General features: G+C 36.7%; 1 protein-coding gene across 1 annotated transcript in view; it reads left to right on the forward strand.

The window, feature by feature from the left end:
- LOC104489703 (A disintegrin and metalloproteinase with thrombospondin motifs 6-like) overlaps nt 1-15384 on the forward strand; it is a gene marked incomplete at its 5' end in the record, with an annotated part of 110138 nt that extends 94754 nt beyond the window's left edge. The window contains 8 exons of the mRNA XM_010131897.1: nt 1089-1191; nt 2291-2424; nt 3409-3532; nt 4781-4861; nt 9034-9197; nt 10885-11023; nt 11228-11286; nt 15223-15384. Coding sequence (XP_010130199.1) covers nt 1089-1191; nt 2291-2424; nt 3409-3532; nt 4781-4861; nt 9034-9197; nt 10885-11023; nt 11228-11286; nt 15223-15384 — 966 coding nt within the window. The remainder of the gene's footprint in view (nt 1-1088; nt 1192-2290; nt 2425-3408; nt 3533-4780; nt 4862-9033; nt 9198-10884; nt 11024-11227; nt 11287-15222) is intronic.
- Nucleotides 15385-15693: the final 309 nt, after the last annotated feature.

The following is a 15693-nucleotide window of genomic DNA, read 5'->3' on the forward strand; positions in this document are numbered from 1 at the left end:
AAGAGCTTGATTAGTGTATTCTTAGAATCTTAATTATTATGTTAATATTTGCATTGTACAGTAAATTTTTGTAGTCTGTGTTTATAGAGACCCTTTCGTTTGAACACACTGAGATTCCTGAACAGTGGTAACTGACTTAGATACCTAGGAAGACAAGTAAACCAGCCATATAATGGACTCTTCTGTTGCTCATAAAATAGTAATATTTATTAACACCTCTGATTTCTGTCAAACAAATTCTTTTCTCTTTTAGTTGAAAAATGATTTTAATCTCTATTTCAAATATTTTGTCTGATGAAGCTTGCAATTTCAGCAGGTACTTAAACATTGATAACAATGTTTAATGTGCTATCTAAATTCTGGGTGGGTGTATTCAATATTAGTTGTCATTTTTTTTTAATCTGCTGGTAAAAAATGTGAGAAATAGCAAAAAATACTGTTTCTCCTATAATTCCTTCCGAGATGAATTTCACCTGTATCTAATCTTATTCTGGGTAAAAAAAAAAAATTACAGTTTTGTAATTGGTAGTGCAAAGTAATGAAGATTGAAGTAAAAGCAGGTTTTATTTCTTCCTGTTTGTAGACTGAGAAACAGCAGAGCCAAACGTGACATATATTTTCATTCTCAGCCTTAACACAATGCTTTTGTAAAGACTCCAAGTGAGCAGAGGTGACACAGCTTTCTATAAAGCGTTTTAATGGGGGTTTTTTATTTCTTAATAACATTTCAGTACAGCTGCTTGGAACAGTATAACAGCTCTAACTAAAATATTTTTATTTTAGCTGTTTTTAATGTGTGTTTATAAGGAGATAGTCTACGGGTTAATTATGAAGCATAGTTGTCAAGTTATGAAGCATCTGATTGTCAGGTTTTATGGAAACTTATGTAACACCTTTGTTTAAATTACTTCAGTTGCTTCATGCCAGCCTAAGATTGCAAAATAGATGCTTCAACTGTAAAGTAATAAGGCATGCTTCAGAATTAAAGCCGCAAGATAAAGCAGAGAACCACCTCCTAGTCTCTTGCATCACGGCTGTGTTTGCAATATAAGAAGAAATTAACCTTTTTATTTCTTTTTTATTTTTAGCCATGTCCTTCAGGGGCCCATGATTTTCGAGAAAAGCAATGTGCGGATTTTGACAATATGCCTTTCCGGGGAAAGTATTATAACTGGAAACCCTACACTGGAGGTAATGGTTAGCATTGCAAAAATGTTCTCTTATGTAAAGTCTTCAAAATTATATAAATGTAATATAGAGAGTAATGTTTGTAAATAGTGTTTTGATTAAGATATTAATCTGCTAAGCTTGTGCTTTTGTCAATTGCTGAAAAGGTTGCAGAAGAGCCGTCTCTATCCTGGTAGAGTTTTGTTTTCCTGTGAAGGGGAGCAAGCATCATTGTCGGGACTCCGCTTTAAAACCATGGAGCCCTTCTTCACCTGCAGTTGCAATAGAATTAGAGATTCACAGGTGATCTGTGCCTTTCATGCTGCAGGGATGAGTTAAATATAAAAAAACCCCTCACACTAAGTCTTCCTTTCTTAAGATCAGAGTATTAGGAAAAGGTGCATGAAGTAAAAGTATTCATAAGACACTCCAAATACTACTTCAGTAATTGAATTGTAAATGCACTGTGTAGTAACATGGTATTTTGCAGCAGGAAAAAGGGTTGTAATTTCTTTTTTTCTGAGACAATTTAATCGAGTTTAGTTATGTTTCTGTCATTTTTCAAAGTTTATAGATTGCTCTTTTAATTTGGTTTTTTCCTGTTCTAAACTCTGAGCAAGTCCTCCTTATGTTTTTGTATTTCATTGACTTGAATGTTTTCACTCTTACTTTTTAGATTGAAAGTCTAAAAAGGATCATTGTGACCATGTGACCTGAGCTGTAGTTTAAATTCATAATTGAAATTGTCTGATCTTGGTTTTGAAATTTACCTTTAGATACTTCTAGCACTACATTCTTTTGCTATTCTTGTTTTTCAAATGCTGAAGTGGTACCCTTATTGTTTTACATTATTCAATAATCATTAGGGTTGTATCAACATAATGAAATCATTGTTGATTCCGCCAACTTTGCCACAACTTGCTACACAAAATCATCTTTTTTTGTAAGAAAGGAGAGTCAAGTAGAGAAATCAATAAAGGGGGATTAAATAAAATGTCAGGTATGAAATAAGATTATAAATTTCAGGTCTGTTTTTGCATATATATTTTTAACTAATTGTTAACAATTCGAGATTCCTGTGGGGTTTTTTTCTGGTTTTATTTTATTTGTTTTTGTTGTCCAGGTGGGGTTAAACCATGTGCATTAAACTGCTTGGCTGAAGGTTATAATTTTTACACTGAACGTGCTCCTGCAGTAATAGATGGGACTCAGTGCAATGCTGATTCGTTGGATATCTGTATCAATGGAGAATGCAAGGTTACGAAAGTTTTATAAAGTACTTGTGGATTACTGTGTTGTGTCTACTATCTCCTACATTTAATAACAGTGCTTGCTTGTTACTTGAGGCAAAACCATAAAAAAGTATTGCATAAATCAGACAAATCATTTGAATTTCAGTAGCTTCTCACAGGCATTCATAGAGTCTCTCATTTTGTCATCATCTTTCTTGCTTTGTGGTTTCCATTCAAGAATCAGTGGAAAGGGCAATAGGAGATGAACAGATTCCTTGTACTGTTCCACAGCCTGTTCCGTCTATTCCAACTAGAACACTGCTCTGGCTGAATCACAGTAAATGTGAACACTTTAATCTTTAACATACTTTTTATGATTAGTAAGTTAGTAAGATTAGTAGTTAGTCTTTCCAAAGGGTTTTGAATCCTACCTAATGAAGTATGTCATTCAGGCTTTCACTAGTTTCATTCTGCATTCATTCTTACAGGGAAGTCATTCACACTTGACACTCAAACTTATAGAAATAACTTTGTCTTTAGGATGTGGAAATATGATCTATGCAGTTGTAAATGGTTTTGGGAACTGTAATACGATTTATACTGTATAAATGTTTAACAAACACACAGCAAATGTTTACCTAGTCAGTGCAATATAGGAGAACACCATTAGCTGTTGTAATATTAAATAAAAAAAAACTTCACTAATAATTTATTGATAACCGTAAAAATTACATCATTTGTAAAATGCTGTGAAATCCCTTCCTGAACATCTCAGTAGAAATACAAAGTACTTATCAATCAAGATTGTTAATAACCCAAAATGTCTGTTGTTCTTTTCTGTTTCTCTGGTAAGTGGAAACCCTGTTACTTATGGTAACAGCTATCAAGAACAGTGCAGGTAAAAAGAACTGAATATCTCAAACTTGAGAGAAACACTTCAAAAAACCCTGTGAATATAGTAATACAAGACCATCGTCCTGTTAAAATATCTGTTCTTATCTCTTCTCAGCATGTAGGTTGTGATAATATTTTGGGGTCTGATGCCAAGGAAGATAGATGCCGTGTTTGTGGAGGAGATGGGAGTACATGTGAAGCCATTGAAGGTTTCTTCAATGATTCATTGCCCAGAGGAGGTATGCACGTATATGCCCATTCTATTCCATAATGTGTTTAGATAACTTTTTAGCAAATTACAGTGCTGCACTGATTTCCAGCGTGGCATTGCTGCTGATCATTCACTTTGACTGATTTTGCCTCTTTGTTTCCTTTTCCATGTTTGGATTTATGTCAAATACAACAATATGTTTCATTACTAAATACTTAGTCCTTATGGTCTTTAATGCACTTAAAAAGAAGTGGATGGGGTTTTATTATTATTTACTTATGGTGGTGTATTAAGAACAATGTCATATATGATTGTAATGTGTACAGTAGAATCTGATATTTAGTCATACATGAAATTTTAGAATAGAAAGAATTCAGAAATGTCTCTTTAAGTTCATAATATTCAGAACTTAGGAAATGTATGTAGGCAATTATTTTGAAGCTTAGCTCAAAATAGTTAGTGTTGCAACCTTAGTGTTGCAACCTTAGTGTTGCCAGTTTTGGCCTCTCAATAACAGGAAAAGGATTGATGCACTGCAGTGAGTTCAGTTCAGTGAGGGACCACTAAAATTATTGGGGTCTGGAGCTCTTGCCCCTGTGTGAGAAGAGACTGACAGAACTGGGCTTATTTAGCCTGCGAAAGAGGAGGTTTGTGGTGACCTAGTATCAGCCTTCCAACACCTATGAGGAGGTTATGGAGAAGACAGAGCCAAGCTCTTCACAGTGGTGGTACACAGTGCGAGAAGAGACGATGGCTGTAAGTTGAAACAAGACTCGTACTGACCGAATGGAAGGGAAAACTTTTTCCCAGCAGGACAGTCCAGCAATGAATTAGGTTCCCCAGAAAGGTTGTACAGTTTCCATCTTTGGAGTTTTTAATGACCCAGCAGGATAAAACTCTTGAGTATCTTGGTCTGATCCCCTAGCTGACCCAGCGTGTAGCAGGAAGTTGGACTAAATGACTATCTGAGGTCCTCTCCAACCTACTTTGTCCTATGATCCTAAGGTAATATTATACGTTAATCACTTGTGATACATTTTTGAAAAGACTTTATTAGAACTTTAGAAGAAGGAATTCCTGACTACATGGTAAATTCTTGCTATCACCGTCTAATTTTTGTATGAAATTTTCCTTTATATCACACAAAAGGAAGTGTTCAAGTACATTTGAATCCCCTTTCTCATACTAATTTTTAGTAGTAAATAATTTTAGTAAATAATAGTTTCATAACTAATATTGATTGATGTAAATGATAACATTTACCTTTGTCTTATAGGCTATATGGAAGTGGTTCAAATACCAAGAGGTTCTGTGCACATTGAAATAAGAGAAGTGGCAATGTCAAAGAACTACATTGGTAAGAGCATGGTTTAAATAGCACTGTTATTAAGTCAGAATTTATGTTGTGATTTGAAGGTACATTTTCTGGTTTTGCCAGACTGTATACCTAGTAAAAGGAGCAGAGGGAATTGCTAGCTGTTAATATTAGCTCGTGATCATAAAGTTGCAGTAGTGGTTTAGGGTATATTCTCTTGAATGGAGCTAATGAAATACATCCAGTTATTCCTCCTTGTCCACTCAGTGCAAAATCAAGTCAGCATTGCTATAGTTATTGTGTCAGACTTGAGTTGAAATGGATCAGGAACACTCAGATGATCTACTGTCCCACTCTGAGGTAGTGTCTTCCATCTGGGAAGTTTCTGATCTTGGGGGATTATACTGTTTTGAAGCGTGATTTTATTCTTGAAATGATTATTCATCAACAGCCATAGTTACTTCAGGGCTCACGATCCTGTCTTCTTATCTTGAGACTATTTATTGTATTAATTCCACAGTGTTTCTCTGTTACTGAGTTGTAGGAACTACATGCCATCCATGTTTTATAGATATGGAAAATGAGCTGCAGAAAACTAGATGCTTAATTTGAGCTCATTCAGGAAGCCTGTTGTAAAGTGCAGAATTAAATGTGTGTACAGATCTGGCTTCATTGAACTCAAGAAAACATGCATGTCTGAAAGTCTCTGGACCTGGATTTGCATAGCAGTCAGTTCACAGTAGTGCAAGAACACCTATTTCATGGTCAAAAATAGATTAGAGAGATGATTAGTTGTACAGAAAACTAACAGATTAACAAAACCTAAAGCTATTATCTGCGTAGGCTGAGCAGCAGCTGATGAGGCTCCTTTTGTCACTCTGTACTCCATATAGTTGATTTATATCTCTATATATGTAACAGTAACATGTTGGAAACAATTATGATGCCTGTAAGTGTGAGTTAGAACAGCGATTATCCTCCTAGATACATTAATTCCTAAATTGATTATACTGATGCTATAATGGTACATTTTAATGTTGATTGCCTACTTTTCTTTCTGTCTGCCCCCACCCTTCTGTAATTCAGCAGATAATCAATCTCCCCCCACTCCGCAGGAATAATAACACTGCTACTCTAACAGTAGAGAGCTTATTATTCTTTCAGCATCACACTCCCTGTGGTCCTTGCTCATGTCAAAATATACTGTGGGTGAGGTTGCTCATATATCACATACTGTCATTTCAGGCAGAGGTGGTGGAAGAGAAGCATACAATACATCCTATCATGGTTGTTTTCTGCTAAGAATTATTCCATGGGCAGCTGAAAACCAGAACAAATACGACTGTGTTATTCCTCTATTTTATAAGCAGAAGACGGTGATCGGAGAAGCATTTGTATTTGCACCGTCAGTATAAAATGAATGAAACATGTAAATTTTTTGGCTTAAATGAAAAATACATTCATTGGTATTGAATCCGGTCACAGATCTAAAAATTTAAAGTGGTACATAAACACTTTTTATGGGCTTGTCACAATTTCAAAGGTTTTCAGGCTCTCCGCACTACCTTGCTTCATGTCACAGAAGCTCTGACTACACAAATGGGAGATTCCTCTCCTTCACTAATTTCTTTCATTTCCAACTTTCAAAGGTGTCGTTATATCCTAATGAAAGATAATCTTACTAAGTCACGGAGGCCATTTCATTTTTTAATGGGATGTTTTGTTCTGTGAGTGTGAACCAGATCACTATTTTAGGATCACCAGTTTCTGGGGAAAGGAAGGTTTCTAGTTTGACTGCTCCCCGAAAAGAACTACAGAAGCAGAATGGTAGTTAAAAGTTAGTTTCTTATGTTAAAACACACACCTCAAGGGTATTGTTTTATGGATATTTCATTAGTGGCAGTGAGAACTTCACAGCTTCTTCTCGGTAGTTTTGAAGTTCCCTCTGTTGTTCCAGGACAGCTGTTTGTGTGGCCACACCATGAACCAAATTAGAGAACTGATTCAGTTGGAAATAACCATTTATGCATATACAAACATCCCATGATTCCTTAAACTAAGGTTTGATTTTGCAAACCATAGTCTCAAATTTAGGCTCACATTTAGTAACTGATTTAGCTCAATCAGCACCCAGCCTCCCTCCCCCTGTTTCTGTATGAGTATCACTCCTGGTGTTGTGACAACAAAAACATTCTTCAGCAGCTGCATAAATAATTCAGTATTTTAAACTCACCAACAAATAACCCAGCAACAACAAAATTGCCTATTTTCAGATCTGCTGAAAAAAATGTGTGTTTAGTTTATGCTGTTTTCTTCCCTTAAATGGCTTGATCCAGGATGACATTTTCCTTTATGTTCCCCTTATGTACAGTTTGATGTGTGCCAATTTTCTGTGGGCTGCCTGCATTCTCAATTTCTCTTAAAATATTTGATTAGAACAATAACTTTTTCCTTTTGTCTAATATGCTAATAGCATTATGCCACTGCGTTATCTTTGTCACGTAATTACATTATTCAAATGCTAATTTACAACTCCATCGCCCTCACCTACACATAACAACTACCATTAGGTAAATCTATTTACAGAATGCAGATGAGTTTTTCTTTGGCAGTCGAGTAAAAATTGAACTGCTTTGCTTGTGGGTACACATTAGTTTAAATGTATAAAGCATACATACAATGATAACATAATTTCAGAAATATTAATCATGTAAACACGTGTGAGAACATTTGTTCTCTTGCTCATTTATACATTTCATTGTTGTTCGTATGTCTCAACGAATAAAGAATTTACTTCATTATTTATTCTTGGTAGATACTAGACATACAAGAAAATGTTTGGGGTTGAGAGGCACAGTAAAAGGGACTTTCATATGTTTCAGTAGCTTTGGAAGACCCTGTGACCTTTTAATTAATCTAGATTTTGTAAAAGCAGGATGGTTAGAAATTTTGTGGAAATAGGTCCACTGATAAAACCAAATACTGATGTTCAGTTATTTCGCATACCTGTGTAAAATAGGTAAATAGTGAAGGACTGTTCCCTTCTTCTAGTACGCTACTGCTTGCGATTTGTCCTGTTCTCCTATACTCACTTGTTTTACCATCTCCTTCTTGTACTACATAACCTATATAGGCAATAAGGAATCGGAATGGCTTTGATAAGCAATTAGCTTTGATAAGCAAATAGCTTTGAAGAGCTAGTTTCTTCTCTCAAAGGACATGACTGTTCCCAAAGTAGATCCAGGGAAGTCAGTGGAGTAAAGTTGATGCTATGGAAAGACATTCCTTTTTAGACCTTATGGTGCTGATGGAAATTGCTACCAATCCCTGCTGAATATGGCTGAATATGAACGCTGAGTAAATTGGTAATCTTCACCTTAAGTCAAGAAGTCTATATTTAAGTAATAGAAATTCCACCTTTTAAGTCAAGAAGTCAATGTCTCATTAACAGAACATTCATCATGTGATGCGAAGTCAGTTTCAAATTTAGAAACTTAATCTAATATTATTAATATGATATCAAACATACATTCCTGAACAGTATGTGCTTGTCCAGCCTAACTGGATGGTTAACTAAGAAATTATTTTATCTACAGTACTTCTACGGTTTAAGGCTGTAAATTAGGACTAATGAAATAACATAACAGACCAAGTAGCTGCTATTTGGGTTTGTAGCAGAAATATCTTGGATTTGTGCTTTAAGAAGGAAAAAATCAAACCAGTGGACAAAGGCAACAAAGCAAGAGCTGATTTGCTCCCTACATCAGACTCTATGTTACTTTTTTTTTTCTTCTGCGTTATCTGAGATAGCTATCCCATGCACCAGCTTCTTAATCAAGATTTGGTTGATAGTTGATTATACAGGTCAGAGCTACCTATATCTTATGTAGAACAGCAACAACATTGCACATGGGCTCACTTTTAAAGTGGAAAATATATTGCAAGTTGCTTGAGGCATTCTGTTTCATTCCACTTTCACGTGCATGTTGAAATCTGCAAGGGTACACATTGCATATTATTGCAGAGGCAATATTGTCAAACTGCATGAGGGATGTTTTGACCAGGACTAAAGAAAAGGCTTTCTATTGCTTGAAAAATTAGTCATATTGAGCTGAAGTTCGTATTCTTCTAACAGATTAGTACATTAATCTGCAATAGCTTCTCCATTATAAATGCTGCTTCCAATTTTTAGGTGGCTTGTATTTTTTTTTAAGCTTTAAAATCCGAAGAGGATGACTACTATATAAATGGTGCCTGGACCATTGACTGGCCAAGAAAGTTTGATGTTGCTGGAACAGCTTTCCATTACAAGAGGCCAACAGATGAACCAGAGTCTTTGGAAGCATTAGGCCCTACTTCAGAAAATCTCATAGTCATGGTAAAGTTATAATTAATATATTTCTGTAATTTGAAGTATGTATTTATGTTCTGAGAAAAGACAAGGCCATGAAAGAAATCAAAGTAGGTTGTGTTTCCAAACACACTTGCCTAGCTGGGACCTTGCATTTGTGTTAACACAGCTTTCTTACCTTTCAAAACTGACTGTTTTGTGGCGAAACAGGGATGAAGCCAGCAGAGCCCCAAGAAATCTCGCAGAAAATACCTCATCTCTGTTAAATATAGTTCAGAATAATGGTGGCCAAAATTGTGAATGAGGCATATACTGTATCTCTTCATACTGCTGGTACATTAAGTGTTGAGATACAGCATGACAGTTCCTGACACCTCTGAAGACCTCAGTGGTTTTTAGCCTGGCCTGAGTGTGAAGTACACTCTTACCACAGGCGGTGTCATGGTTTGACCTGTGTTAAAGGATGTTGCTGCAAGGTACGTTACTCTGAACAGAGGATACGAAATAAAAGAATGTAACAGAAGATGGGAGCAGGATCCTGGTACCCTGACAGCAGGCAATAGTGAGCCTACTGTTGTGCTACTACACTGAGGAGCGGTGTAAGAACCAGGTGATATTTGCCCTGTGTATTCTATCAGCTGCCATATTTACAATTCAGGGATTGTTTGAGCCAGACAATATTTTTGTATATAGAATGATTGCTGCTTGGATATTCACATTTTAGGCAGCATTTTCAAACACTGGAATCCTGTTTTTAGTTCTGTAGGTGTGGATATGCTAGAAAGTCCATACGGAGTGAGTTACACCATGACTGTGGTGCCATTTCTGACTCAGTCGGTGCCACTGAATTTCTTACTGAAAGTTCTCTGCTCTTTTGTCCAGTGGAGAGAGGCAGATATGCCTCTGCAAAATATCATAGGAGGTTGAAGGGGATGAAAACAGCTCTAAGATGTGTCAGGTCTAACATGCGTCTAACATGATACATGTTATTAGCAACAGAAAGAAAGAGTTTGGTGGAGAATCAAAGGCTAGTGTTGAGCAGGTGTTATGTGGAAGTGGAGTTCAAGTGTAAGGGTAGGTAAAAAGTGGTGATTGTTGCACGTCCATCTATACCACCTGCAGTGATATGGGTGCAGTGACAGTTTCGATATTCCTTTAAAGGAATCACATGTGTGATTCCACTGAGCTAATGCTATTGGCTGTTGCATTAGGGGAAAGCAATGAGCTCAGCCACAGTCTGTTGCCATTACTATTATAACTCTCATTATCGTCACTAGAAGTGCTAACAAGGGCAGAGCTGGGTTCATAACTACTATGTGGGTAGCTCCTCACAAGATTTCAGTGAAGATTGCTGCATGTTTGCACAGTAATGTCTTTAACCAACTTTGACCTCATAATTATTCAGCTGTCAAGTTAATTTCCATTCAGACATTAGTTTTATGAAAACTGGCTTTTTAGAACAAATAGAAGTTTTAAAGTTGTGTTAAGGGGGTGGGGGTTGGGGAGCAAAGCTTACCTCAGCCTACAATACTTTTCTTTTTTGTATATTTTAAAAGCTAGTCCAGATTCTTTTGGGAATACCTAAAAGAACTACTATGGCTTCCTTTATTACTTTTTTCCCTTCCACAGGACATAACATACCTAGATTAAATGTCACTGTAGCTGCCCTCTGCTTGCATGTTTTAATGGTATAACCAGTTGTTTTCAACTACAGATTCTGCTACAGGAACAAAATTTGGGTATAAGGTATAAATTCAATGTTCCCATCTCTCGCACTGGCAGTGGAGACAATGAAGTTGGCTTTGCATGGAACCATTTGCCATGGTCAGAATGTTCTGCCACATGTGCTGGAGGTAAGACACCAGGCAGGCGAACTATGGGGTAAATTGATTTGCGGGATACACTTTACTACAATAATTATCTAGGTAACTAATTGAAACCATTTCTTTCAGACATGCCTCAAACCTTAATTTAGTGAAAGAGCATTTATTTTATCACAACAGATTTTATTGTATTTAAGTACATTTACTATGTTCAGATGTTTTTGTTAAATACAGTGTATCTTGGCACAGTGTCTCTCTCTGCTGATGCTTCTTCTGAGATTCGCTTGAAGCTGGTATGTTTGCTTTTCACAGGAGCTTTCTTGATAAAGGACATCAGAAGTTTTAAGTAAGGAGATTAAAGACCAGAAGGCAAATAAGGCAACCATAAATAAAGGGATGTGTCTTTGTGTGTTTGTAGGTATGCTTCACATGATTCTAGTCAACCTTCCTATCCTCCATCCACCAAAGTTTAGGGTACATAATGGCAGCTCTTCTGTAGCCAATGATAACAACTGGATTATACTTCCCAGCCCATAGCAGTATCTGAGAATTGTTGCCCTTTGGCAGCAGTGGGGGATTTGTAGGTTGTCCCATGTGATTCATCATGGGTGCCTTTTGCCCACAATTTACTATATTCCTAATCCTCCCTCTAGTGGCCACCAATGCAATTCTTTACCTCTGGCTGGGAGAGCAGGAAAGTTGGCTTCCTTCAAAGCCAACACCATTGCTGCTGCAAGGACTGGTGAGTAGAAGTGCTGTGTGAACAGTATCTTTCTTCTCTCTGGAGACTGAATGCATCATCTCCCCGACATACCTCTGTTTCAGAAGATATGGGAGAGCGCTTTAATTCCACGTCAGAACTTCAGTTTTCTACTGCACTATGCACTGCCCACAGCAAGAGGAAGATACCACAATTTTTTGAGAACCTTTGGGTCAAATACTTGTCCTCCTCTCTTTTTTTTATTCCTGGCCACTAGGGGCATGTTTAGAACCATCATGACTCATCTTTCTGCTGGAAGCTGCTGTGGCTGTTACTAGTTGTTTGCTGTTTAAATACAGCTGTTTGCTTAGCCATATGTAACATGCTGTGTGTAATATGCCATGTATAGCCATACACAAAGGACAGCACAAATTCTCTTCTGTGCTACTAAATAGTCTTGAAACAAAATAGAGGAAGGTGCCAACTTATTCTAATTTTTCTGTTGTTCATTGGTTGGGTTCTTGGGTGGAAGATTGCTTTTTTAACTACTATTTTCATAATGGTCAGTGTAGAAAGAAAATGAACGTTTTAAAGATGTCTGAGGAGGGGAAGTGCCTAGCTTATAACAAGTCGGTTCCAAGTATCAGAACCTTAAAAGTACTGTCAAATACTACTTTTATGATGAGTAAATGATCTTTTTGAAGTCATGTGAACACTTCCATTGATTTAAGTAGAGACAGATTTTAGCTCTGGGTCTTTAGTCACGCATTGTCATTTCACAGATTTAACAGTATACAATGGGAAAAAATAACTGGCTCTGAAGGAATAGGCGCTTGTCTAGATTAAAACATTTTGACTTCATTCATTAACCTTTAAGGTAAGAACTGTGGATCCCTGAAAACTGTGTGCATTTATTGATCTGAAACTTTTTGCAGGGGCTTGGGAGAAATTTTCTTCAGTACCTTATGGCAGCTAAACCTTTCTGTCAGCTTAGTATGAGGATGTATTATGGTCACTTATTTTCACTGAGCTCAGTGTTCAGGGAATAAATACTTCATTGTAGCTGTAGTTCACATTAAAAATTGTATCTGCTTTCTCCCTATGAGTACCTGCAATTCCCCCCAATTTATGAAACACCTTTTGCCATATGCCGAAAGAAGACACAATTCTAAAAAGGAGCTGAGTCAGCAAAAAAGAAAAGGGAGACAAAGGTTGTAGAGACAAAGACTGTAGGGACAAAGACTGTAACTTGAAAATTTGGCTAATACAAATATGAAGTGTTGAGGAATCCCAGAAAACAAACCACTGTGTGGCTGTGTTATTTCTAAAAGATTCATTATGGTGTCTGTTGTTGAAGTCTTATTTACTTGAACTTTGTCTTTAGAAGAGACATTTTGCTCTACGACAGAAGATAACAAAGTATTAAACATTTAAAGAATTTCTCACTGAAAGTAAAAAAAGGAGAATAAGGCTTGTTTTTTATTTATGAGGTTAAAAATCATATAGTGACTTTAGGGCAGACTGTGTTTGAATTAAAGGCATTAAAATTTTCCTACCTCTTACTGTAGTTGATCACCTGTAGTGAGTGCATGGAGTGATCAAGGTTTGTTCATGTGATATTACATCCTGATCTTGGAAAGCTCTAGATGGCATAGAGCTGGAAATACTTCTATATCAAAGCATAGGCTTTACCTCAAAACTGTAGGTGAATCTAAGTTCTAATCAATACTTGTTTCCATCTCTGAACATGTCTGTCTTTTAATGTTATGGTTTTTTTGACTAGGTGTGTGCAACACTTAGGAAGCTGTCATCAAGAACATCAAATTTGCAACTATTTAGAAGTCAGGGAATGACAGAATTAAGGATGACTATGAAATCTTAAATTGTTTTCTGTAGTTGGGTCTGTTATGTGAAACAGGGACCTTTCTGTGAGGCTGTGTCAGAGGCTAGTTAATGTCCGCTCAACGTTACTTAAGTTTAGTTCTCTTTAAATCAGACTGACTGTATCAGCATTACATACCATTTGACGAAATCTGTGACTGTTACAAGATAGCTATTACTCGATGCATGTTTTTTAATTCAAAGAATCTATAAAATAAGAAGTGAGAACTGCATTACAGCCCACCAAAATGATGTTTCTGTGTCGTGAACTTGAGGATATGTGTTGAATGCCATGAGGTAGAGCACAAAGGCAAGAGCAGCATTTTGGCAGTGCAAAGTTTAAATAGTTTTTGAGTATTGTATATTGCAGAGGTGTGTGATCTCTTTGCCATGTCTTCTTCACAGCATTTTGAGAGCAATCCACTGCATTCAGCTCTTCTTAGAGCTGCTTGTAGGCTTGTCTTGGAGGATAACTAGAGCAGTCAGGAGCCAAGGAGCAAGCTAAGAGCAGGATTTAATCTTTAATTAGATGGTAGCATGCTGTCGTTTCCGCTGGACTTCTATATCATGCTCATATCTGCTGTGCTGTTGAGTCGCATCTGAACAGTAAAAGCACTTTAACTTTTCAAACAGGACCTCTGTTCAAGGACACGTCTCAGTTTTGTAGAATAGAAATAGTGTGGTAAACAGAATGGTAGGAAGAAGGAGAAGGGTTTCCTGCTTTTGACAACTCAGTGTGGTTCCAGAGCTCTGGATTCTATTCATCGCCTCCCTTGTGTGGTTCTCAAGTGATACAGAGCAACTTACTAAGTCTTACTTGTTAATTATCAGCTCCTCATAATATGGGTACCTTTCTAGAATATCTGATCTCTGAAGCATGCAATGAATTTCATCATTGTGTGAAGTGTGTATAAAGCAAAGTATTCTGAAAATTCAGTCAGGCACCCTAAATTTAATGGACTCTTTCCACAACAGACATTATACCTCCTCTCCTCCTGTATTCTTCAAAGAGTGGTCTAGGAGGTAGATTAAAGTTTGTGAAACAACCAGTTACATGTTTAGATTGCCTCTAAAAAGACTTCCTTTCATGAGAGGTAGTAAACTCTCTATTTAGTGGTGTCATTTATGTTAAAGGAGAAAAGAACAAAATATTCCGTATTTTCTCTGCCAGTCAGCATCACATTCTGCACAGTGAACCAAACAGAATTCAAGTCTCCAAAGTCTGAGGTTTATTTTGGTATTTTCTTAAGTTTTTCTAAAACTAGGTTCTTTAGCTTTAGCAGGTGGTTAAAAGGGCATGCATGGTAACAGACAACTCTTTTGTTTTCCTGAATTCATGTACTCGTCTGTAGGATGAGAATGTAATTTAATTCATTCTTAGTATCTTAGGCTTAGAAATCCAGAATTCCATTTTTTTCTTTTTGTTCAGTAGGACCAGTATTTTCTATATTGAAAAACTTTTCTTTAAAATACCAGTTCATAGTATTTGAGCTAGTTCTTCCTTGCTGTGAACATTATGTAAAACAGAGATACATGTATTCGTCATCATAATTCCCTTTTTTCCCCAGAGTTCACTGATAACTATTCTACTCTGAATCAAGGGTTTTCAAAAGGCAAGTGTGTTACCGTCTCTTATTGGTCTTTGTAGCTGGTGGCAGACTTGGACAGGACTACAGGAAAACAATGCCAGGAAGTACCAGAATGTACAGTGCAAGTTTATGTGTACAAAGATGAGTGCGAGAGGAGAGAACACAGAGAATTCAGAAGGAAGGGATGGATGAACAGTTCGCTGGACAGCAGAAAAAAATGATGGCAGCAAGACCTGATTACTTCATTACTTAATGAGAAAGTCTGAGAAAGGGAAAATTAGATTACATAGAAATAGGAAATAATAAAATGAGGACTGGAAAGAGAAGAATAAAGTGCTAAAATAGGAAAGTGATATATATCACTAACAGATCATAGAATTGTGGTTTATTTACTCTCATGCTGTTATATCTTGTAGTTTTCCAAGGGCAAGTGTATGACTTTGTCCAGATCCATAAGTATTCTTAACAAGGAAGTGAACTGCTGGTGGTATTGTTTAAAAAAAATGCAACAAAGTTAATGAAAAAACACT

This window comes from Buceros rhinoceros, unplaced genomic scaffold (genome assembly GCF_000710305.1).
Source record: "Buceros rhinoceros silvestris isolate BGI_N320 unplaced genomic scaffold, ASM71030v1 scaffold5482, whole genome shotgun sequence".
NCBI lineage: Eukaryota > Metazoa > Chordata > Aves > Bucerotiformes > Bucerotidae > Buceros > Buceros rhinoceros.